General features: G+C 38.9%; 1 protein-coding gene across 2 annotated transcripts in view; it reads right to left on the bottom strand.

Annotated features, from left to right (window-relative positions):
- The window catches only part of TppII (Tripeptidyl-peptidase II), a 220,050-nt gene that overhangs the window by 72,585 nt on the left and 120,839 nt on the right, over positions 1-26,626 (bottom strand). The window contains exons 21-22 of one of the 2 annotated variants that reach the window (XM_067154735.2): positions 25,790-26,006; positions 11,263-13,288 (exon numbers count right to left, since the gene is read on the bottom strand). In XM_067154735.2, coding sequence (XP_067010836.2) covers positions 25,797-26,006 — 210 coding nt within the window. In that variant the 3' untranslated portion in view covers positions 11,263-13,288; positions 25,790-25,796. Of the gene's footprint in view, positions 1-11,262; positions 13,289-25,789; positions 26,007-26,626 lie in introns of those variants that run through there. The other variant, XM_068229478.1, reaches the window with a different exon arrangement.

The raw sequence follows: 26,626 nt of genomic DNA, 5'->3' as shown, positions 1-26,626 counted from the left end.
ATCTGGCAACACTGTAACCACATGTAGGGTAACTACCTCTGTCAGCACGTATTACTCGTGCTGTACAGTTGGTGCAGTGCATAGAGTTTTGGGTTAGCATGCAGGAGGTCGAGGGTTTCGATCCTGGTTTGAAGCTTGTTTTTTATTTCGTAAATGTAGTGCAGGTGGTATTGTATATGGCATCTTAATCGTCAACAGCGATTGAAGCGGGTCCTCTAGAAACCATTTGCACTTACATACTTCTTCTTCTTCTTGATCTGTTTACCCTCCAGGCTCGATTTTTCCCTCGGACAGAGCGAGGGATCCCACCTCTACCACCTCAAGGGCAGTATCCTGGAAGCTTCAGACTCTGGGTCGGGGCATACAACTGGAAAGGATGACCAGTGCCCCTCCCAGGTGGCCTCACCTGCTATGCTGAACAGGGTCCTTGAGGGGGGATGGGAAAATTTGAAGGGATAGACAAGGAAGCAGCCGTGGCCTTAAGTTAGGTACCATCCCGGCATTTGCCTAGAGGAGAAGTGCGAAACCATGAAAAACCACTTCCAGGATGGTTGAGGTGGGAATCGAACCCACCTATACTCAGTTGACCTCTGGATGCTGAGTGGACCCCGTTCCAGCCCTCGTACCACTTTTCAAATTTCGTAGCAGAGCCGGGAATCGAACCCACTACACCACAGAGGCGGACGCACTTGCATACTAGGATCCTAGAAATGCACGAACATTCATTTAAATTGGTCATCTTTGAAAGACGCCCTTTCTACGTCGTGGGCGTGAATTTATTCGCACCACTTCATCTACTAGATGTGTTACAACGTGTTCAGCGTTACTAAATTTTGTAAATGTAGGATACATGTGACCTAAGAAACGGTGTCTTCCTGTATTACAGTATGTAATGTCTGATGGAAATTAGCAAATTAAAAAGTGCGCCTCAACCCAGGATCGAACCCTCGACCTCCTGCATGCTAACCCAAAACTCTATCCACTGCACCAAGTGTACAGCATGACTCGTACGTGCTGCCAGAGGTAGTTACCTTACATGTGGTTACAGTGTTGCCAGATTGCCACTCATCAATGTTGTTTTTCTGCCGCATATACTCCCAGGACGAACTGTTGTGAGAGACATTTTTTTATTGCTGGCATGTGAGGAGTCACGCTGCGATGCCCGAGTGCGCGAATTTCGCTTCACCCTGTATAAATAACTTACATGTCAGTCAGCTGTACAGATGTAAACACAATCAACCTTGCTTTCTGTCATTGTCGTAGGGCAGCATGCAAGTCAGTTCAACAACCTCCAAACCGGATCATTACTCATCTCTTTCCTCCAACGACAATTTAGTCATACGTGTATGCATCTTCTATTCACTGTCAACTTTCTTCCATTATGTTAGTCCCACTGCTACGTCACCATGGCTCGCCGTGGTGACAAGGCTGGATTGTAAGTAGAAGAAAGTGTATTACTTGATTATTAACACAGACGTAGTTTAACTAGGAGATGTCAGAATGGGTTGCTTTACAGGTTAACTTGTAACTAGATGACTATGTATAATATTATAGCCTAAGATTTTTGGACAATTTGTACAACTGCTGAAGAAGAGAGAATTCATGCACTCGAAACATGTACGGGATTGCAAGAAATCAGCTTCATTCCCCGTATCAAATCCTATTTACAATGAATCAATAACAGTAAATTTCCATATTTTTGATACTTATATTGGCATCAATCAATCAATCAATCAATCAATCAATCAATCAATCATATACAGTACACATTTCATACCATTTGGAACATCTTCAGCTGTATTACAACACTTACGTGAAATTACAAAGTATTTTATCTTCTTAAGAACATCTTAATAAGTCCCATGCTTTACTTAAAATCTATGTTTATTTAAAAAACTGAAATAAATTAAAATCAATGTGGATGGTGAAATGGGAGGGAAAATGATTTACTTATTTTAGCCTATATCTATTCTTTGGAACAGATGTTATAAAAACTGTTTTTGTTTCCAGCAGTTTTCACTATGATATATGATATTCTCCTTGTATACTAATAAAATGTTTTTGAAAAATAATTTTCCTTTGTCACTGTTCTATATTTTACAAGGATGTTCTCTTCATTTGCTCCTTCCAAGGCGAATGTTGTTTGTTCTAATTTTATAAAAGTGTCTCTTGAATTCAATTAATTCAGGATTCCTGAAGCTGATTGCTGTCATACTATTATTAAAAGAGCTTCCCCGAAATCTGAAATGAAATAAAATAGGGAATTGCTTTTTAAAAGCATTTTTTAACATTGCACAAGGAAACCTAGTATATAAAAGAGCGGTTTTATATCTTGTTGTTGACAAAATCTACTGTGTCCTTGGAGGAGTGACGGCCGATGCAGCCTTCGTCTTGTGAAGTAATGATGTGTGTGTTCCAAAGCTGGTTCCACCTTCACGGGAGGCAAGGCTGTGGAGTGGGGAGGAGGCAACTTGCTTACGGTCACGGTTTCGGCTTTAGAAGATGGTACCAATATAAATGGTCCATTATTGGACATTATACATCTTCCAGCTAACTCATTCCTGGTTGCCAGCGTTTTGCCCCCATATGCTAAGTTGGGCTCATCAGTTGGTACCTAGCACACCCACCAAGATGCTGGCTAGTAGGGTTGGGCAGACCGGAACATTCAGTTGTTCCGCAACATTAGGAGCTTGAGGCGGAGTGTTTCGGTACAGAGTACCGGCACATGGGACACGGGACTGTAACTGCGTAGTAGAGAGAACTTCGAGAGGCAACACGACATGCTCCGCGTCAGCTGGAATGTGCCTATACCGAACGTGCTGTTTCGAAGGCCACACTAGATAGACTAGTTGGCCTTGGCTGTGTCTGTCGACACCGGCTGTGTGCTGCCCTGTGGTGGAGTGTAAACATTTTTTTATCCAGTTATATCTTTAATTCCAAAGCGATGACCTATATTTTTCGTGGGCTTAAAAATTTCCTGAAAGTCCAAATTAATTTTTAACGTCAATCCCCGAGAAAGTGTTGAGGGAAATTTTCGAGATATTAAAGAAGGTAAATGGAAGCTGAGAGAAATAAACGGCGAAGTGCAGAGAGCATAACACCACGAAAGTACAACAATGTTTTCATCCAGTTATATTTTTAAATCCAAAGCAATGACCCATATTTTTTTTGGGGGGGGGGGCTTAAAAGTTTCCTTAAAGTCCAAATTAATTTTTAACTTCAAACCCCAAGAAAGTGTTGAGGGAAATATTTGAGATATTAAAGAAGGTAAATGGAAATTGAGAGGGAAGGAATTCGAAGTGCAAAGAGCATAATAGCACGAAAGTAATTAAACCGTACAAAAGACGGTAAACTTTGCATGTCACATCGGAGTCCTGTTCAGGACTTTTTTACCAGAAGAAAACCGGACAGAGTAAAATGGAATTTATGTTCTATTTTGTCTGCAAAGGGATCTTCAACCGGCACAATGACAAGACATTTCAAACTTAAACATCCCACTGTTTTTATTTTCGTGTTCTGCGTGTATAGTTTTATTTTTAATCTTTGTATATAGTGTTTAATTTTTATCTTCGTGTTTCGCTTGTATTTTGTGTACGTGAACAGAGCACTGACGTATGTTTCTTCAACTGTGCAAGTATACTTTTAATTGGTGAAAATAACATTGTAACATTTGTAAACACATGCACTGCCAGTGTAACTGTGACAGGTGTATTTTGAGAATGAATGAAAACATTCTTATCCTAAAAAGAAAATTTAGACATGATTTTTTTAGTATATAAGTAATAATAATAACAACGTAAACGTTTCCACCTTTTCAATACTAAAATATATTCACAAAATTATAAATTACACGGTACTAGTTTCGAAACTAGTACGTTTACGTTGTTATATATTATTCTCAGTTCAATACGGACCAAAAACATGAAATTCATAACCATTAATGATTTTTTAAGTGCGTATTTCATTCAGAGTTCCGACTGTTTTCTCACATGCTGTGAAGTTTTATCCTGGCCCTAATTACTCACAATACAGGCCGATACATTCAACTGGTGAAAATAATTAGTTACTTTTAAACACCTGTACTGCCATTGTAACCGTGGTATGTGTATTTCATATTGACCGGAAAAATATTAACCTAAAAGCAGCCTTTAAACATGATTACAGGGCGCGAATTTCAGTGTTCCGACTGTTCGTTCACGTTCCGTGCAGCTTTATGCTGGACACGGCCATAACTACACACAGGCACACACCAACCACACAGCACGTTCGGTACATGCACATTCCCGTTGGCACGGAGCATGTAATGTTGCCTCTTGAAGTTCTCTCCACTGCGCAGTTACAGTACCGTGTCCCTTGCGCCTACTACATAGTCAGCTAGTAAGCGATGGGCGGTGCATAGTGGCGCTTCTGGCGGGACAGCGAGTCAGTGTCTCCGTCTTGCTTGAGAATGTTTCGGAACAATTGACACTCGGTGTTCCGGAATAGCGAAGCATAACTGTGCACCTGCACAGTGTTCCGAAACAGGGACATAGTACCCAACTCTACTGGCTAGTGCATACCATGGAGGCCACCGCGTAGGCTACTTGGAGCCACCGGCAGTGCCAATGCACTACGAGAGACTTGGTCTCATTACCAAAAATTGATGCCTGCTTGGCCATCAGATGATATAGGTGTTGATTCCCATAGGGAACCTGAAATATATGTCCCGAATGAGAAAAAATAAATTATACCAATATAAATGGTCTGTTATTGGACATTATCAATTTTCCAGGTAACTCATTCCTGGTTGCCAGCGTTTCGCCACTGGCACTGCCTGTAGCTCCGAGTAGCCTACGCGGTGGCCTTCACAGTATGCACTAGCCAGCTTCTTGGTGGGTGTGCTAAGTACTAACTGATGAGCCCAACTTAGTACACGGGGGCGAAACGCTGGCAACCAGGAATGAATTAGCTGGAAAATTTATGATGTTCAATAACGGACCATTTATAATGGTATTATAAATTTACTCACTTGGGACTTACATTTCAGGTTCCCTATGGGTATCAACATCTATATCATCATTTAGAAGATGGGGTAGAGGGAACAGATATACTGAACAACGGAAGTTCGTTCATTTTCTTTCTTTTATTGTCTGTATTGTTTTTAATGCCTAATGCTTCCAAATGTGATAATATCCCTTCATATAAAAGAATAAAAGACAATAAAAGAAAGAAAATGAACTAACTTCCGTCCTCCTGTATATCTATTACCCCTACCCCATCTTCTAAAGCTGAAACCGTGACCATAAGCGACACGCCTCCTCCCCACTCCACAGCCTTGCTTCCTCCGAAGGTGGAGGAAGCTTTGGAACACACACATCAGTCACAAGACAGAAGGCTGCATCAGCCGTCACTCCTCCAAGGACACAGTAGAATTTATCAGATGTAAGGTTTTTCAGGCGTTTGCTCTATTAACCAGCGTTTCGTCTTAGGTCTGACACTAGACTCGTCAGAGTGGGATGTGTCAGACCCTACCCACTGACGCTGGGTGTATGCAGGTGAGCTTATCAGAAGTCTATATATGAGGCACAGTCTGATAACTGCATTCGGGAGATAAATCTCCACATGGAATTATTGCCCGCCTAGCAATTCCGAATGGAAAATTCTAAATTCCCATAGAGGGAATTAGATATTTTAGACGAAGACGAAACGCTGGTTAATAGAGCAAACGCCTGAAAAACCTTACATCTGATATGTTTTTGACATGCTCTATTGGTGAAAAATATCTAATTCCCTCCATGGGAATTTAGAATTTTCCACAGTACAATTTGTCAACAAGATATAAAACCGCTCTTTTATATACTAGGTTTCCTTGTGCAATGTTAAAAAATGCTTTTAAAAAGCAATTCCCTATTTTATTTCATTTCAGATTTCGGGGAAGCTCTTTTAATAATAGTATGACAGCAATCAGCTTCAGGAATCCTGAATTAATTGAATTCAAGAGACACTTTTATAAAATTAGAACAAACAACATTCGCCTTGGAAGGAGCAAATGAAGAGAACATCCTTGTAAAATATAGAACAGTGACAAAGGAAAATTATTTTTCAAAAACATTTTATTAGTATACAAGGAGAATATCATATATCATAGTGAAAACTGCTAGAAACAAAAACAGTTTTTATAACATCTGTTCCAAAGAATAGATATAGGCTAAAATAAGTAAATCATTTTCCCTCCCATTTCACCACCCCAGTCAACCATCCACATTGATTTTAATTTATTTCAATTTTTTAAATAAACATAGATTTTAAGTAAAGCATGGGACTTATTAAGATGTTCTTAAGAAGATAAAATACTTTGTAATTTCACGTAAGTGTTGTAATACAGCTGAAGATGTTCCAAATGGTATGAAACATGTACTGTATATGATTGATTAATTGATTGATTTGTTTAGTAAGTATCAAAAAGGTGGAAATTTACTGTTATTGATTCATTGTACATATACGGGATGTAATGTGGTAATAAACATTTAACATATACGTATTTCTCTTAATCCAAGCCGACCCCCCACTTTTTCCAAAAAAAAATTACATCAGGCTTAAAATATGTTTTGTAAAATCATATTAATGCCTTTCTTGTACAGGACGCATTTTTATACTATCTTTCTGCCAACGCCGAACATTGGCTTTAGTTATGGCGTATTTTTTTTACAGCTGCACAAACTATTCTTTATTTTCGCAGTTTTAATAACCATTAACCTAAAATTGGCATCATAATATCAAAGAGAACCCGTTGAAAATTTGCCAGCAATACCTGTTCCATGTCTCTAAAATACAACAATCCATCAGGAAAATCTTCCTGCTGTCTACAAAACTGTTAATTTTACTCGGCGTCAAGTACATCCGGCTGCCGCTATATGCACGTTTCGCTTGCCATGTTTGGCCGACTTCAGTGGCTAGCGATGTATAGGCCTAATAACGACGCGGACGTTGAAGGTTAATGAACGACTTTATTGCGCCGCGTTATGGCCATTCCACCCTTCAGTTTTTCTCGCACATACCTTACAATTTCATCTCAGACTTTTTTAAAGCATCCTTGTTGTGGACCATTGAATGCATTTTTTTGTACAGTACCGTCAAGCGGGGTTACTTGGGACAGGTTAAACTATAATCATACAAACTTGAATTAATTACAGGGAACAGGTCTGCGGTGGCTGTCAACATCTGTGCAATAAACCCTGCGAAAATATTATTTAAACTGCTTTAATTTAATTCAAAACAAAGTGTCCCAAGTTTCCCTCCAGGAGGGGATACTTGGGGCAGTAATACAAATGGCACAGAAACATCATGTTAACCATTATGAATCAAACTTGGGAGAACCATGAAGGGCTTTCTCCTTGATTTTAGTTACACAGTCATCAACATAATCTAATTTAAGTTCACCATAATAGATTTTATTTTCAAATTGCTACAATTTTCATGTTTCGGTTACACTGCTATTTTGTGGTTTATTATACTAAAACAAATAAATTTATTCATTGTTTGTGATCATTACATTTCTATTTTAAACATAAACTTTCCCAAATGAAATATTAAAGTGTCAGTTTATCCATTTTAGTCATGGTGAAAATGAAAACCTACAACCTGTTTTCTAGTCACTGACCGGGTCAGGGATGAAATGAATGAAACATATAGGCTGTTATTACAATGGGGTCGCCACTCCCAAGGTGATTTTTATTAATGAGTGATAAATGCCATGAAATGAGTATGGAGAGTGTTGCTGGAACGAAAGATGACAGGGAAAACCGGAGTACCCAGAGAAAAACCTGCCCCGCCTCCGCTTTGTCCAGCACAAATCTCACATGGAGTGACCGGGATTTGAACCACGGTATCCAGCGGTGAGAGGCCGACGCGCTGCAGTCTGAGCCACGGAGGCTCAGTTTTAGTCCTGGTACCAAACCTAAATTTGAAATTCTTAAAGTGTGGTTCCTTAACACCAGTTTGGTCCAGAAAGGCTGCAACCAGGCAACAAATGTCAAAAGCTGTGAAAGAAAAACCCCACTTACTAGCTACAATAAGTTCATGAGTCAGTGATTTCTCATCTTCTGATGACAATACATGAGGGCGACCATAACTTATACTATTTTTGTTTGCCACCTTCCTCTGTAGAGTAGATTTTGGTATATTAAATGACTCTGATGCCTTCCTGAATGACATACCTCCAAATTTTACACATTTTATAGCTATTTTCAAAGCCTCATGGATAAAATAATGGTATTTCCTGCTCCCACTCTCTCGTTTTGTTCTTTCTAGGCATGCTGATAAATATCTGCAAAAAATAATTCAAGGTGCCCCAAGATAGCATTTTTAAGCTATCTTTGTCTTCACGCTGGCACCGAATATTCACTTGAATTAAGCCTATGCTGTATTTTCTTGCGACTGAACAAGTATCATACATTTGTTTATGAAATCTCGCTTATATCAGCTCAATACATTGTTGTTACATTTAATAAATTCTAGGTTATGCGAGACACTAATAAACTGATTTTAATGATACTTCAGCTCTCCTTGATATATGAAGTTTTAGAAGGTTACTAAAGCAAACGGAAATAATAATGAAACTAAATCACAACTATTATGTACATATCTCAACTTATAAAGGTTAGAAAGTGTGCCTGAAACACTCACTTCAGCTGAGAATAACATTAGCATTATATACAGGGTAGGTAGTTTCAACCAACATAAATATACCCAAAATTGTCCCAAGTTTCCCCACTCGACGGTACGCATTTTTAAGCTATCTTTGTCTTCACGCTAACACCGAATATTCACTTTAATTAAGCCTATGCTGTATTTTCTTGCGACTGCACAAGTGTTCTTTATTTTTGCGTCTTTAATAACCAGTAATCAATTCTGAGATCATAATATCGACGAGAACCCATTGAAAATTTGCTGGCAATACCTGTTCCACGTATCTTTACAATAAGACGATCCATCGTGAAAATATCCCTGCTGTGTATAAAACTTAATTTTCCTAAGTGTCAGGTACAGTTATAACTCTGCCACAGAGCAGCCGTGGCCATTCTAAGAATTCAAAGGCTTACACGTTTTGATGCCATTCAGCAGATTTGAGAAACGTTTTTGTACAGGTCCTGTCACTATTTCCCGAGATCCAGTGACGTTACACGCAGGCACTGTACAATCTGTTGCCACGACTAGCGATGTATAATAAAGAGGCGGACGTTGATCGTCAACTAGTTTTGTGTGCACACGCGGAGGGGGAGTGAAAAACAGCAGCTGGTTACCGTGGTGTTTATTACTGTTAGGTCGCAAATACAAGACGACCCTTGATTTTTCACATGAGATTGAGAAAAAACAGTTGTCTTGGATTTGGAGAACTACAGTAATTTTAAGTATTGACTAGGTTGATGATATATGTATGTGTGATTTTAATGACAATAAGATTGTAGCTAATACAGACCAATTATATATTTATCTTGCTTGAAGGAGTGAAAGTCGAAGAGATATTGACGTTTATTAGAGCTTTTTGGTGTGAAGTCTGTAGCAAGAGGAGAGTGAATGCTTAGGAAAGGTATTTTTTAAGAGAATGTGGGTTTAAAAAGAAAAAATGGAGAATGTATAAACACTTACCCTTTCGTGTGTAAAGATGTAAGTCAGTTATGCAAAGGTCAGTTGAAGAAAACAACATTATGTGTATGTTAATTTATTTCTTTGACTCTTATGGTATTAATCAGTTGCTATGGTAGCACTGATTGACTGACACTTGTGCTTCTAGTATTGTATTGATGTGAGATTGGCAGGGGAGGGCGTAGGTGGGGCGTTGAGTTTATATGTTGTTGGTTGCGAGAGATTTGCGTGGTCGGACAGGGAGGGAGTCGTGTTGAGTTGCGGGAGATTTGCGGGGGCAGACATGAAGAAAATCATGTTAGTTAAAAGTACTAGAGGTTCTAGAAAATGTTAATTTAAGATTTTTAAGAATGTCGTTATGTTTTGAATTTAGAGTTTGTAATAATTTTGTATAATGGATTCTTGCCTATCTATAACATCTTTCTAATGCGCACTGGACTTTTTATGAATCTCTTTCATAGTTATTTTTTAACATAGTGCTGCACAATATCTCACATGGTATGTACTTTTACGAGACCTTACGTGTCTTTACATTGTTTAATTTCTTCGGTATTTGTGTTTTAATTTTGCTTTAGGCTGACGATGACCTAGTTCTAGGTCAAAACTAGTCCCTAATCATTTATGCATTATCATTTTGTATTGAAAAGGTGGACCCTAATAATACATTAATTTACTCTATTGTAATTACGGTTGTTTGGTGTCCAGATAAACTATGCTCTACTATACGTGTGAAAATGAAATGAGCAGAAGAGTTTTGTAATGCACCTTGCAAAGTAGAAGAGAAGGGCCATTAGCCAATGCTACGGTCTTGAAAAGTCTTGTTATTCTTCAGAAGGCAAATCATATCTAATGTATTTTTGGTGGGAAGAACAATGACATTGTACTTTATTTTCTGTAAATTCTCCTAGGTTCATGACTTTTTTTAGTAGCCGGCAATGTGCACTAAAAAGAATTGCATTCAATCTTTCCTATCTCAAATGAAATGACAGATTCTGCGATCTGCCTCGTATGTTGAATGGGGTGAATCACACCTTTCTTTTCGCTCGTGCATACCTCTATGCTATTCACTTTGATTGGAACACTGAACATGTTATTGTGGATACTCTTCTCAAGTGTCTTGTGAGACCCATCTTGCCAAGCAGGATATTGAGAATTTCTGAAGAAATGATGCTGTACACAGACTCGCTCTGTTCTCTGTTCCCACTGTTCCTCCTGGACAGCTCTGATGGAGCATTGCACTCTGGAACACAGGGGTGAAGGAGTGGGGCCAGTGTTGTCATAACTGATCTACTTGGTCTTCGTTTAAGTGTGTTTATTAATTTACCACCACTGGTCTACGATGTTTAAGTATCGGTGGTGACAGATCGTGTGCAAACCATGGCATGTTTCCTCAGTAATTAAAAGAAATTTCATAATGATAGATCCGTATTGAACTGTGATTACAATAGAGTAAAATAATATATTATTATTGGTCCACCTATGTAATTTTCATTTTGTATTGAAAAGGTGGACCAATAATAATATATTATTTTACTCTATTGTAATGTTTCCTCAGGTCTGGAATTTTATTATTTTTACTATCCTGGGAAATGGACAGAAGACGGAAGGAAGACTTGACAAAATCAAACACACACAACATACATGATGTTCTCCAATAGGTTTAATGTACTGAATAGAAAAACACTCGGAACCATGTCACAGCAGAGCTGCCATTAACACTGTAAGCCCATTTGTACTAGAGTGCACCAGGTAGTTTGGGCCGACAGTGTCGAGAGCAACCCCGACACATCTCCGAGCTTGCTTGTGTTCTCACTCGATGTGCACCAACAATGATATGTAAAAAATCAAAACTGTAAATAGCCGAAGGCATGGGCAGTTACTAACAAGTTTTGGAAGCACAGCTATGAACTTAAGGAATGAAAGTATCTTTCATCCATGTCTTGCTCCTCTATCTATTTCTTCGATAACTGCCCAAGTATACGTTTATTATGAGCTCCTTGAAAATAGCACTGCCCACAACAGGTAAAAGAGTGTCAGCCACAGTTCTCTAAAGGTCAGAAACGATAAACAGTATTGGCGTCCAGAATTCAGTAAGAATACACTGACATGTATTTCGTATGGAAAATTATAAAGAATTGTTGACTTCTGTAGTGAATTCGTCGTCCCCAGACAAAATATTATATGGAAAATTAACTGTCACGAGGAAGTTAAATACAAGGCCTATAAAAATAAGCCCTGAACTTTGAAAACATCATGCAAATCCGAATTCTGAGCTGCCGTTGGTTTGCGACTGTCGAGATGTCTGAATATTACAAGCAGCATATCAACATTCACTTCTGCTTCAAATTAGAGACAAACTTCCCAGAGATGGTATCAAAGGATGAAATCAGTTTATAGCAATCATCAGTGATGTAGAAAAAATTTGCCAAGACACAAGTAAGCATGGTCTGTCAAGTCAAACATGAAACTGTTAGACATGATATAGACTTTTGGGCTTATATGCTTCGGCTTGACACGGCATAAGCCCAAAAGCCTACATCGTGTCTATAAGCATGGGCCGTGAAAGCATCAATGGTAACATGAAACTGTTGTCGATGGTCTTTTTCAACATCAATGGTGTTGAACCATTCCTGGACCCCAGGTCAAACAGTGAACCACTAGTATTATCTCGAAGTCTTGACACATTTGAGAGAACAGACGAGACTTGTGGAGAAATCTGCTTACATATCACTGATGATTCGTGAATTAATGACAAATACAACTATGCTTCTTCATCCACCCTAGCCTCCTGATCGAGGCACAACAGTTTTTATTCTCTATTCACCCGGAATGACAGATCAAACTCAGGCAGAAGTGTGCACAAGCCCCCAAAGTGCCTACCAGGACTGTTGGAAGCATTGTATTATTGGAGGAGGGGAATACTTTGAAGAAGACAAAACCTAACTAAGAATCATTCTGAAGCTTCAGTTATTTTTTGAACAGGACTTAAAAATAATTACTAGAACAAAATTCAATGCAAAATGGATGATGTCTTTTTAACATTTACTAGGGCTTCCATAAATTGAGGCAATTAATTTTTTTTAATGTCGCAACAGTTAATTTGGAAAGTTCAATTTGTTAACTTTTTCTCGTGATTGCACGTGGCAGTAAATGGACTACATATTCACGGCAAACCGATAATTTTCAAAATGTTTTCTTTAAAATTTCAATGTGAAGTTTCAGTTCACATTGAATATTACAAATTGTCAGCCCGACCAAACATACATCGAAGGAGAACTGTGCGTTTTAGCTGTGTGGGCCGTGCTAGGCTGAGCTCCTTGATGGAGACGGTTAGTGAAGAAACTTGCCAGCTCTTGACTTGAAATCACATAATAGTCAAACAAATATTTTAACAACAACAACATACACGTCCACAAAAGTGTCTACATCTCTCAACTTAGCAAGAACCTGGTTGTGAAGGCGGTGGCACTCGTCGTTCTTATTGCACATAACTGTTCCTGCTAAGAGCTTGTTGCGAAAGCCTGACAACATTACTAGAAAAAAATTTGAAAAAAAAAAAAAGATTATGTATATCGTCTGAAAGTGCACGTTCCATTCCGCCTTTACTACCTCGGTCATGTCTTGAGGTAGATGAACACCACCAACAATTGCAGAAATAAGCAGCCTGAAAAAAAAAAAAAATGCAAGAATTAAGTCATATACAGAAAGATAGAAATGCACAATAGATAAACACGACAAGTCTTAGGAACAGGGCTGAGCAGTCTGGCTATCTGCACCACAGCAATATTCACTGAAAGTGTGGTGAGAGCAACAGAATAATGACGTTATCGTTTTTACGTCCCACTAACTACTTTTACGGTTTTCGGAGATGCTTAGATGCCAGAATTTAGTCCCGCAGGCTCCACCGGACTGAGCCAGGATCAAACGTGCCAAGTTGGGATCAGATGGCCAGCGTCTCAACCATCTGGAGAGAGACAGATATATGTTATCAGTAGCAACAGGCAGTTGCAAGTGTAAGTTGTGTTTGTGGTAAAATCAAACCGAAAAAGCAAAATCCATTTTCACGGCCATCATAATCGAACATGCGACAGAATGTGGTTTGATAGTGCCTGCTGTGAATGGCAACACGAAGAACACTACAGTGGCTGCATATACAGTTTAGCTAGCGTGTTGTTAGTTAAGCCAATGTAGAAAGCTGGGCAGTCAGCACTTCGCAACCTCTCACCCTTAGAGGTTCCAAAGTGGGACATCAACTGGTGTTCAGATTCAGGGAAATCACCCAGACTTCTTGTCTGTCTCCCCCACCACTCCCCTCACCTTACACAGCATCTACTTGCCAACAATGACCATCATCATTCTATCCTCCACTGACAACAGCTCGAGGTGAAAATTTAGTGTACTCTACCCACGGCTCTCTCCACCTGTTTCCTAGACATATACACATTTACTATAGTTACAGTAGAGCTCCTGACATCACAGTCACACTTGCATAGCTGGGTCCATACATAAACAAATAAATGATTTTTTTTTTTTTTTTACAACTTGCTGTACGTTGCACGACGGTGACGATGAGATAGGGAAGGCCTAAGAGTGGGAAGGAAGCGACCATGGCCTTAATTAAGATACAGCCCCAGCATTTGTCTGGTGTGAAAATGGGAAACCACGGAAAACCATCTTCAGGGCTGGCGACACTGGGGTTCGAACCCACTATCTCCCGAATGCAAGTTCGCAGCTGTGCGCCCCTAACTGCACAGCCAACTCGCTTGGTACAAAGAAATGTAGCCAACAGACTGCAGTAGTTCAGCTCTTTCTGGGTTAGCTGGAGCCACCCATCCTCATTGCCTCAATGCCCTTCCTGATGCCATGCGATTTATGAGATGAAAATCTCATCCCAGGATCAACCGGGATTCAAAGCTCAGCCTTCTCAGTGCGAATGCAACAACTAAGCTGCTGATTTGATCACGGTTCCCAGCAGTACACAACCCCATTTAAAAACCATGACAGCACTGAGAGTGAAATTTATGGTTGATTACAATTACAATAAATCAGTGTCACATCTGGATAACATCTTGATGTTGCTGTATGGGACGTGCGAGTCCCAATCATGTACGTATGGAAACAGAAACTAAGCGTGTGCATGTTGTTGTGATGCCCTTGGTCATTAGACAGGAGAAGTGTTCAAGTGTTCAAAATGGCATTTATGTGATAGAATTTGCAAAAGAGAGGCTAGTGTTACTGTTCAGCGGCGATTTCGCACTCGTTATCACAAGGACGTGCCATGAGGCCACTGCGTAGGCTACTTGGAGCCACCAGCAGTGCCAATGCATTATGAGAGACTGTCTCATTTTCAAAAATACCTCCACAATATGCACTAGCCATGCGTCTTGGTAGGTGTGCTATTTACCAACTGATGAGCCCAACTTAGCACACTGGGGCGAAACGCTGGCAACCAGGAATGAGTTAGCTGAAAAATTTATAATGTCCAATAACGGACCAACTATATTGGTATTATAAATTTGCTCATCCAGGACAAACATATCATTTTTTTTTTTTTTTTTTTTTGCTATTTGCTATTTGCTTTACGTCGCACCGACACAGATAGGTCTTATGGCGATGAATATTTCAGTTTCTCTATAGAAATCAGCATCTACATCATGAACGAGAACTTACCGCAATGTTGGATTGGACGAACTGCTGACAATGACGTTGCATTGTTGCGGTGGCCACTCCGTTCCCCAGACCTAACCCCATGTGATTTCTTTCTCTGGGGATATGTGAAGGACAGGGTCTATATTCCACCATTTCCTGCTGACTTGAATGACCTCTGAGATCGCATCACAAAAGCGATAGGAACGATCGACAGTAACATGCTGGCGGGGGTGTGGGCGGAGTTGGACTATCGCCTGGATGTCTGCCGCGTATCCAAAGGCACACACAAACACTTGTAAGGTATGTCAAACAAACTTGGAGAGATTGTTCGTCTTTTGGTACATCATTCACACTGATATGTAAAGTACTCATATCACAATAAATTTCAGAAAAGTGACACTCATTTAGGAACAACCGTGTAGTTTGAACTCTCATGGTCCCTTGACACTCTTATACAACATGCTGTTCAAAATTTGTACTTAATTAGAATATTTTACTGTTTAATTTGTTTGGCTCCCTGGCTAAATGGTTCAGTTCAGAGGGTCCTTGGATTTTAGTCGTGTATGGAGTGTTTGTGTTCGTAGCAACATGTTTCACTATGAACCATCACAGAAAACGTGCAGTAGTGAATACATCCAGCCATTAAACAGGGCCAAGTCAAGGTGTAGGAAAACCTGATTCATTCAAATTTAAAATACCATATAAGAACTCTCAATATTTTCTAAAAATGATTATCAAGGATAATGGAATGTTGTCTGTGCAGTTGCTGCAAATGGAACCGTCGTTGTTTGGAAGCTAAGAAATGGTTCAAGCTCTCAGCCAACTGTAGTTCTACGTACAGCCTGCCTGGTGGCCATGATTCCTAGACACCAAGTCTATGGGGTCTCACACCATGGTTAACCGGTTCGAGTCCCATCGGTAGACAAAATTTTACCTTCAGAATACTGGGCACCATAGTAGCAGAGATACAATTTCTAATCACTAGATTGCATGCCAAAAGCCTGGATTAAATTCCAAACCCCTCCGCAGTGCCCATATGGAGTGAGGGCATATGATGCTGTTATGATTATGCATTGAGCAGACCCCCTGGTGCTATTCGACAGGAGTAGGCTATGTGCCGGCAATGGGTTTCACCCCTCCCTTCCTACTATTATATATCACAAAATTTATTTCAGCTCATTAAATCCTCGGATGAGATGCACGTCAGGAAGGGCATCCGGTCATACAAAACTCGCTACGAAGATTCATCTCGCTTCGTACCCGACCGTGAAGGGAAATGGGATGAGGGCCGGACATACATACTGTAGTTTTAGGTAGTTAACTTTAATATCTGTAACTGGGAAAAACTACTCATTTGGCCTAAATCCGAACTCCACGTGGAGATGTTTGACAGATGGAGCATGGAGACACTTCCAACTGTAAGCCTCTGATTAGTTGAGATTTGCTACATGACTGCAGTAGGAATGCTTTATTCAGTCATATTAGAATTAGATGCTCAGTCGTATATTTAGCTCCTGTTTTGAAGTGTCAAAGTTTGCTCAATTAAGCACCAAGTCGACAGGAGTGAGTTGCGGGAAGCAGGTAGAGGCGGAAAGGCCAGTTCGTCTGCCACGTTCTCACTCTTTCTTTCTTTCTTTCTTTTTTTTTGCTAGTGGCTTTACGTCACACTGACACAGACAGGTCTTATTGCGACGTTGGGATAGGAAAGGCTTAGGAGTTGGAAGGAAGTGGCCGTGGCCTTAATTAAGGTACAGCCCCAGCATTTGCCAGGTGTGAAAATGGGAAACCACGGAAAATCATCTTCAGGGCTGCCGACAGTAGGATTTGAACCCACTACCTTCCGGACGCAAGCTCACAGACATGCGCCCCTAAGCGCACGGCCAACTCGTTCGGTCTCACGCAAACATGTTACTTCTCGCCGCTCACTCCTGCCTTTGACACACCAAAACAGGTGCTAAATATATGATTGGGCATCTCATTTTGATATGGCTGAAGTTGAAAGATAAGAATTTCATTATGGTCCGTACTGAACTGAGATCACAATTAAAATTAATAAAATTATGTAATGGTTCCACCTTTTCAATACATGTAGTGTAAGGTTACATCACTAGTTGATCATAAACGGCACTAGTTTCGACCCTAAGTTCCGGGTCATCGTCAGCCGATCACTTAAAAAACAGAAAAAACTATGCACTGGTAAATAAACAGTAATGTGGAAGATATAATTTTTTCACCAGACGTAAGTTCGTGTGGAGCAGTATGTGACTATAGCACCAGGTTTTAAAATTCTTGAAGGGAAGAAGAATAAATAGCTCGAGGCTCTGCTTGATGTATGAAGATGCAGATGATTAGTCTTGTAATGCAGAAAACAAATGTGAAGAGAAATAAGTAAAAAGGTGCAGTATTTGAACAATTGAGAATCATAATTGACAAACGAAGACTTTTTGAACTTGAGTGCTCAAGGCAGTTCTTGAAGTGGTGAAGAGAATAAATTTGAAATTGATCTGAACAAAAAATTAAATTTTAATTCCCAGTTCAATGCAGAAAAAGAAAGAAATTAAGAGGTTAATAGAAGCCAAAATAGGTGGGGATAGACTTTAGGATGAGAAAATCGAAGAGAATATTAGGTTTCCCAGAAATGTCGTTTAAATTGAAATTAGGATTAAAATACTGGTCAAGGTGAATGGAACAGTTTTCAGTTGTGTTAAGTAGGGGGTCTTTGTTAATTATTTCAAGTATTTGCATGTCCTGTTCTATTTTCAACAAATTAACAAATTAATCTAAAAAGCCACCTAATCAATACTTTATTTCTTTTGCCTTAGGCAAAATTAAAAATACATTAGCACACACAGAACATGTTTCGACCACTTAGTGGTTATCTTCAGCTGTATATAAATATCTTAGATGAAAACATTTGGAAAGTAAGCACATTAGATCTTAAAACTATGTCCCATGGGATCCTAAAAACAATTCTAGGTGCTTTAAATGAAAAGGGAAGGGGAGTTGAGGGTGAGGAAGTACGTGTGAATGATACTTAAATTACAATTCGCATCTACAATTGTGTTTAAAAACTGATATACTAAAGTACATACTTCAAATATTTAAAAGCGTCTATAGTGAAATACTTTTGTAATAACACTAGGTAAGCCAGTGTTTGTAATAATCTTCAGGCATTTGTGAGAACAACACTTGATTAAAATTCGTGTCTGCAGTGATGTTAAAAACCTTGTTTTCTATTTTGGGGGAGTTATGTTTAGAGTCACGTATATGTTGTCCTATTGCAGAGAATCTGTTGTATTTTAAAGCGTTGATATGTTCGGAATATCTGATGGTAAAGTTGCGTCCGGTTTGCCCAACATACGAAGGACTGCAGTTGTTGCATTTGAATCTGTAGACTCTGGATTTTGAAAAAAACATTAGATTTGTGTAAAATATCAACATTTCTGTTGTTGGTTCTAAAAGCTATTTTTACGCTGTGCTTTTTAAAAATGTTGGTAACTTTATAAATGTCTTTATTGAAGGTAAAAGTGGAAAATGCAGAGGCGTTTATTTTTCTTTTGTTAATGTGGTCTTGGGACGGTGCTTGAATTTATTGATTATTCGTTCTATAAAAGAGTTGTTAAAACTGTTATATTAAGCAACTAGCTGATGTACCTGTGCTTCGCTACGGGATTCTCAGAAAGACTGACTTTGTGGTTTTCCTAACTGAAATCAACATAGGTCATTACAAAAACGTAAGTATGAATGTAGCGATTAAAAGCAATGCTATCATATAAACTTTTTTTTGCTAGTTGTTTTACGTCGCACCGACACAGATATGTCTTATGGCGACGGTGGGATTGGAAAGGCCTAGGAATGGGAAGGAAGCGGCCGTGGCCTTAATTATGGTACAGCCCCAGCATTTGCCTGGTGTGAAAATGGGAAACCACGGAAAACCATCTTCAGGGCTGCCGACAGTGGGGTTCTAACCCACTATCTCCCGATGGATACTGGCCGCACTTAAGCGACTGCAGCTATCGAGCTCGGTATCATATATAAAAATAATACTCGATCAAATGGAAAGCCAAATGTTTTATCACTTTTAACGAACAGTGCTGCGGTTAGATTGCGGTACCAATCTAATAGTCCAAAGTTCCAAAGCTGGGATGACCAGGCCGCAGATTGCCATGAACACTCATCTGCCATTATTCCGCTAAATATGCACACTGTTCATTCCAATCAGTACCTCAGAGTAGGGACTGAATAGCCCGAATGCTATGATGATCCAGTGTGTTACGTACCAGTAGTATCAGAAAATTTATAAACCAGGGGAATGGCATGCTAAAGAAGAAAGTTATCTAACTCCCCAGCTACTTCTCATCAATATTCAGACAGGCTGTTACACTCTGTACGACTGTGCGAGATGACCGTGTGGTTAGCGGTGCGCAGCTGTGAGCTTGCATCCGAGAGATAGTGGATTCGAACCCCATTGTCGGCAGCGCTGATGATGGTATTCCGTGGTTTCCCACTTTCACACCAGTCAAATGCTGGGCCTGTACCTTAATTAAGGCCTAAGGCACTCCTGCCCTTTCCTATCCCATCGTCGCCATAAAACCTATCTGTGTCGGTGCGACGGAAATCAAATAAAAAATATACTATACGCAGCAGTAATCCTATCTACCGGAGATGAGCGGCAACGGAAGACACAAAGCACAAAGCTCACATCACGACAAACAATGGTCAATGTAATGTTATTGTTGATCAATGTTATGAGCTTTCTATATTGTAGGCCTACACGTTTAGTTTTCTTTCGACTCTATGATTTGCAAAATATTTTATACCGTAAACTGTAGTTTCTTATTCTCCGACTTTATATACCGATTTTCATTAAATACTGTTTACCCATTTTCTCGTTACTCGGCGCTGATATGGACTTAGTAACAAAAAATCCAAATTCATGAATATCTTTGTGATCATAGCCAGTACGGTACCAATGTATAAGACATGAATAACAGGAAATTTAATACTATATAACCTTAGTTATGTAGCATTCATCGATTACACTTCTAATAAGAAATATTTGAGAATTACATTTTAGGCCTTCCCCTAAACTACCATTTCACTCAGCGTGAATAAAATAATTTACAGACTAGACTATAGCGACTTATTTCCTGACTTTGCATACCGATTTTCATCAAGATAGGACTGTACTAATAACAACAATATTTGAGAATTAAATTTTAGGCCTTCCCCTAAACTACCATTTTTCTCCGCGGGAATACAATTATTGATAGCCTAGATTGTAGCAATTTATTCCCCAACTTTGCATACCCATTTTCTTTCAAATACGACCACTAATAACATAAATAGTTGAGAATTTAATTTTAGGCCTTCCCCTAAACTACCATTTTACTCAGCGTGAGTAAAATGATTTATAGCCTAGATTGTAGCGGCTCATCCCCCGATTTGACATACCGATTTTCATTAGACCACTAATAACTAGAGTTCGTGGTTTATAGCATTTAAAAATCAGTGATTTAGCGTTTTGATTTTCAAATTTAGCGTTTTGTAGCATCTAAACTTCTCAAATTTACCATTTTGTAGCAAATTGGTTAAAAATAGGCATAATTTGCTAAATTGCACGCACAACAGTTGGGAGTAAAATCATACTGTTTAATCACACATTGCTTGTCATGCAGTTTTGAATTCACTATGGAAAATAAGACAAACATCAACATAAGACTGCAAGAAGTATTAACGAACACACAGGAATATGCTTATTTTCAAATTTACAAACACAATTTCAAAGTGAAAAATACTGTTTTGAACGTATTTATTTATTACAGTACAACACACCTACAAGGAAGAGGAATTTCAATGATGTTTTAAGTACAACATGCCAATTATTTAAAAGGTGTCCTCCTTCATTTGAGACCGCCTATCAGTTACAATTATGTTGTACTTGCTAAAAAAAACTCTACATCGACACTGTCCGTAGAGGCCCAAATACACAGAAGTGCTGCCAAGGAAAGCTTGCAAAACATTTTTTTTCTTCAAGTTTTTGATTGCAGGCCACCTGTATCCTTACATAAAAATGTCCTGATTTGTGACTTTCGGCATGCTGTTTGATCGTCACTTCGCTTCTACCCATGGCTAACAGACAATAAAATAAATCGCTACCGTACTTTTAAACAGAACTACTACTCAACACCAATGTCAAGAATAACCGACTAAGATCAAGGGTCAACACACAAAGAGAATGAACGTGGTGCTTGAAAGTGTATTTGCTGTTTGACTGACTGGTCTTTGCAGTGCTCTTTAGCCAGTGAAAGAAATTCCACACATTGAATGATTTAACCCTTTGGCCTGCCATTACTTGTGAAAGGAAATATTCCCTTACATACTATTTATTTTTCGTCACTTTAACATAAATTTGATTAATCACATAGGCTACATAAGAATACACAAAGCAAAGTAAGCTTTTAGCTCATCTATAGTAACAGGAAACCAATGTATTACTGGTTTCAAGGGAAGCAGATAAATTAGCAAGAAATGTAGAGGCATAGGTATTGGTTTCCTTAGTAACGTGATCCCAGAACTGTGGGGTTAGAAATTCATTCCCTAAGTCCATTTCTTTCGGATTATTACCCAACCCCCTCCTCACTGTAGAGTGAATTTCAAAAACTGGTTTACACCTTACAGAAAGAGGCTTATTGTCAACAAGATCATAATTCCAAGTATCATTTTACTAGACTTCTCAACGGGCGAGTTGGCCGTGCGGTTAGGAGCGCGCAGCTGTGAGCTCGCATCCAGGAGATAGTGGGTTCGAACCCCACTGTCGGTAGCCCTGAAGATCATTTTCCGTGGTTTCCCATTTTCACACCAGGCAAGTGCTGGGACTGTATCGTAATTAAGGCCACGGCCGCTTCCTTCCCATTCCTAGGCCTTTCCTTCCCATCGTCGCCGTAAGACCTATCTGTGTCGGTGCGACGTAAAACAACTGGCAAAAAAAAAAAAAAAAAAAAAAAAAAAAAAAACTAGACTTCTCACTCGCTCTTGTTGCATTCTGGTTTTGTCACGTAGTTTCAATTGGCACTATCATCTCGGAACTGAAATCGGAAATCTTTTCCACTTTCAACATCACTATTTTCAAGCCAGTTACGAATAAACTCATCCATGCCGCGCTTGGATGCCGCCATGATTGTTTACAACGAGCGGCAAAATGAGTTGCTTTTTATTTTCCGTATTTCAGCTTAAGCCCCATTCACAATGCAAACGTAACGTAACGTAACGTAAAATTAAAATTAAAATTAACGTTAACTTAGAAGTTAGCGGCCATCTTATCTAATGGATCCATTCACAATGCGCCGACGTAAACTAATTAACTGCGAGTCCGTAAAATTAAGGGATTGCAAACTCCAAGCTCTTGCGGTTAATTTTACGATAACTTTAAGAAACAGCCAATCAGAGCAGAGGTAAACACTGTGTGTTGTGCACGATATAATGACTTCTTTCGACGAAACACTTGTAATTCTCTTCCAAATTATCTTTGTGTATAGGCTATGTATGAAAGAAGGAAAAAGAATTACAAATACGCTGTACCGAAAAATAATTGGTGGAAATTAATATCCTGTAGTAATGAAATCTGACAATAAATGGCGGGAGACAAGCTCGCAGCGCTGGCAAACGGACGAGAGAGAATCCCTGTCATAAATAAAACAGTGTCCCTGTATATTTCTTAACATTATGACGGACTACTATTTTACGAAAACGACATCATCCAAACAAATAGATCCAAACATCTCATCGGGGTGTGGTAGATAGGGTCACAGATGTCGGTAAACGAGACCTTACATTTCTTTTTATTACAAAAGGGGAAGCAAATCGTAAGAAAGGCAAACAGTTCAGGTTTCATCCGCATGTCCAAAACGAACTGATGAGGGTCATTTCTTACAGTAGATTACCGAAATCGCCCTGAGATAACCTTCTTTGATTCAAGGGATGAACCCATTTTCTGCACCGTTGTTTACATCGCCTTTTTCAGGTACCGTAGGCCTACACAGCTCCCAGGAGCAAAGCAATAGATGTTTGAAGTAATATGAATTCCGCTACCACGTTGTTTGATTCCATCGAAGTATTGAAATATAAAACTGCGAGATAGCCCAAAACCTGACTTCCGTACTAAATAACATGGCAGTGTTTTGACTGGCTGCTGTATACTCTTTACGTTAATGTTATGTTCCTCCATTGTGAATACCACAAATTTTACGGTTACGTTACGTCGTTAAGTTTACGATTACGTTTGCATTGTGAATGGGGCCTTAAAGAGTTACTATTTACACAGAGAAAATAGCTTCAGGTAACACCTGACATCAATCGGTTAGGCTGCAAAACAAAGAGAATAAATCTCTCCGACCAGCTAACTGCGATAATGAACTTATAGATATTCCGTGCACCAAGACGGAAGTGTCCGTCAAAGCATGTTACCGCTTTACGATCGCAATGGGCGCCGTAATAATTATTTCTCCTGAAATAAATAACAACATTTATATCTTATTTTTAAGAAAAATGCATAGTTTTTAAAAATGTATGTTTATTTCGTATAAAACTGAGAGTTTCGCATCTATTTCGCATAAATTGTATAATTTCGCATTTTGAACCAATTTCGCATTTTATCGCGAATTCGAAATCGCTAAAAACCACCCGTACGGGTCATATAAGATAAAGACACATACACTGACAAAGTTTCGGCATATTTCGCATTTATCGCAAATGCTAAAAATCACAAACTCTACTAATAACATAAATAGTTGAGAATTCAATTTTAGGCCTTCCCCTAAACTACCATTTCACTCAGTGTGAGTAAAATGATTTATAGCCTAGATTGTAGAGGCTCATCCCCCGACTTCACATACCAATTTTCATTAAATTCTCTTCAACCGTTTTCTCGTGATGCGTGTACATACATACATACAGACAGACAGACAGACAGACAGACAGACAGACAGACAGACAGACAGACAGACAGACAGACAGACAGACAGACAGACAGACAGACAGACAGACAGACAGACAGACAGACAGACAGAAATTACGGAAAAGTAAAAAGTGCATTTTCTTGTTACTATGGACATGACCGATACAGAAATACCATTCTTTTCAAATTCTGAGCAATGTACAGACAAAACTCTTATTTTATATATATAGATAGTACAGATTGTGCTCAATTCATTGTTTAAGACATTAGAGTATTAAAGGCACAAAAGACTATGCTATTATATATAGCACGTTTGTGTGCTTGTGGATGCGATGAGTCTTGTTGAATGGTGGTTGCTGTTTGAGTTGGTTTTCTAAAAATTTTGTAGGATAGAGAAAAAGAATGTCTGGTAATGGTTAAATTTAAAAAATTAATAGTTTTGTTACTTTCAGATTCGAGGGTACATTTAATATGAGAGCCAATGTTGTTAAGAAGTTTAGAAGCTGCGTTAGTATTTCTTCATTCAAAATAACTTAAATGTCATCGGCATATCTGGCCCGAAAGAGGATATTATTGAAAAAATAATAATAATAATAATAATAATAATAATAATAATAATAATATTAATAATAATAATAATAATAATAATATAATTATAATAATATAAGAATATATTAATAATAATAATATATTTATTATTATTATTATTATTATTATTATTAATTTTTGTGTATTCCAAGAAATCCAGTCTCAGGCATCTTAGCCGAGATCTATCTTGTTTTCAAGAAACCTTCATTTGTCAATTATGATTCTCAATTGTTCAAATACTGCACCTTTTTACTTATTTCTCTTCACATTTGTTTTCTGCATTACAAGACTAATCATCTGCATCTTCATACATCAAGCAGAGCCTCGAGCTATTTATTCTTCTTCCCTTCAAGAATTTTAAAACCTGGTGCTATAGTCACATACTGCTCCACACGAACTTAAGTCCGGTGAAAAAATTATATCTTCCACATTACTGTTTATTTACCAGTGCATAGTTTTTTCTGTTTTTTAAGTGATCGGCTGACGATGACCCGGAACTTAGGGTCGAAACTAGTGCCGTTTATGATCAACTAGTGATGTAACCTTACACTACATGTATTGAAAAGGTGGAACCATTACATAATTTTATTAATTTTAATTGTGATGGCTGAAGTAGTTGTACCAAATCTCAATCAGATCAGAAACTTACAGATGAAATGGTTTCCTACACACTTCTACCCACCCAACGTACATTGCCCTTGGTTTACAGTGAAGTACTTGCAGTGCACTGCCAGGACTGTACACCACTGAGACCAGCCTGCTCCACTTAAACTCTCAAGTCTATATTGATACTGAAAAATTAGGAATGGTCTAAATTTGAGATTGGGTAAGTACGGTGCACAATACTGTGTAATTCAGATCTGTAGCTAATTTTTTTCTATAAATCCAAATCCTTCAGGTTCAGATCAACCGAGTTCCACACTACTGAGAACAAAAGTTCGGAAAAGTTGAAGAGTTTGAAGGTTGACTCACCATATCATCAGAAGGGACGGTACGCGACTGGAAAGCGGACAGGCATGGACGATTCTAGCATTGCACTGTAGTGTTCCCAGCCCAGTTTACGTCCCACCTCGATGCACTTCTCTTCGACGTCACGGCTCGGCTTCTCTTCGCTCAACCGGAGCAGCATCTTGAGCAGGCGTCCGTAGTGTTTGTGGACTGCGGCGTGCCACAGTGTGAAGTACACGGCCTGTAACCATCATGCACATGATGAGAACTCTTTACTCCAATCAGGGTGGAAAGATTATGTTATGCTCGACATGTAAAGAAACACAAAATCTAGAAAGAGTTGTTTTTACACGCAATGCAACATACTAACAAAACTTTTAAATATAAGCTTTTAATAACAAATGTAGAACTACAAACTATTCCTTTGACCTTCTCAAGTTTCACAAACAAGTTCCTAACCATAAAACAAAAATTGATGTGGCTGGTGCATTTAAAAAAAAGAGACTTTTTCTTAACATACTGTAGACTGTATATAACTAGGATTCCTGCGTTCCTATCACACAAATTATACTTAACAAATTGTTGGTTAAAATTCTGAGTGTTCATCATCATCATCATCTCCCTTTATCCAGCTGTAGCTGGGTAGCGGCAAATATGGTTCCTCTCCACTTTCTTCGCTCTTTTCGCCACTCCTCCTCCAACACCATGTCCATTCCAGGTTTCTTTCTATAATACTGCGCTGGATTGTGCCCTTTCATCTCAGTCGTCGTCGTCGTCCACGGCCTCTCCCTCCTTGCATTTGCATTTCCATCACCTCTTTTTTTGGCATTCTTTCATCACTCATTCGCTTAATGTGCCCAA

Source organism: Anabrus simplex, chromosome 10, assembly GCF_040414725.1.
Source record: "Anabrus simplex isolate iqAnaSimp1 chromosome 10, ASM4041472v1, whole genome shotgun sequence".
Lineage (NCBI taxonomy): Eukaryota > Metazoa > Arthropoda > Insecta > Orthoptera > Tettigoniidae > Anabrus > Anabrus simplex.
This window is presented reverse-complemented; position numbering and strand designations above follow the sequence as displayed.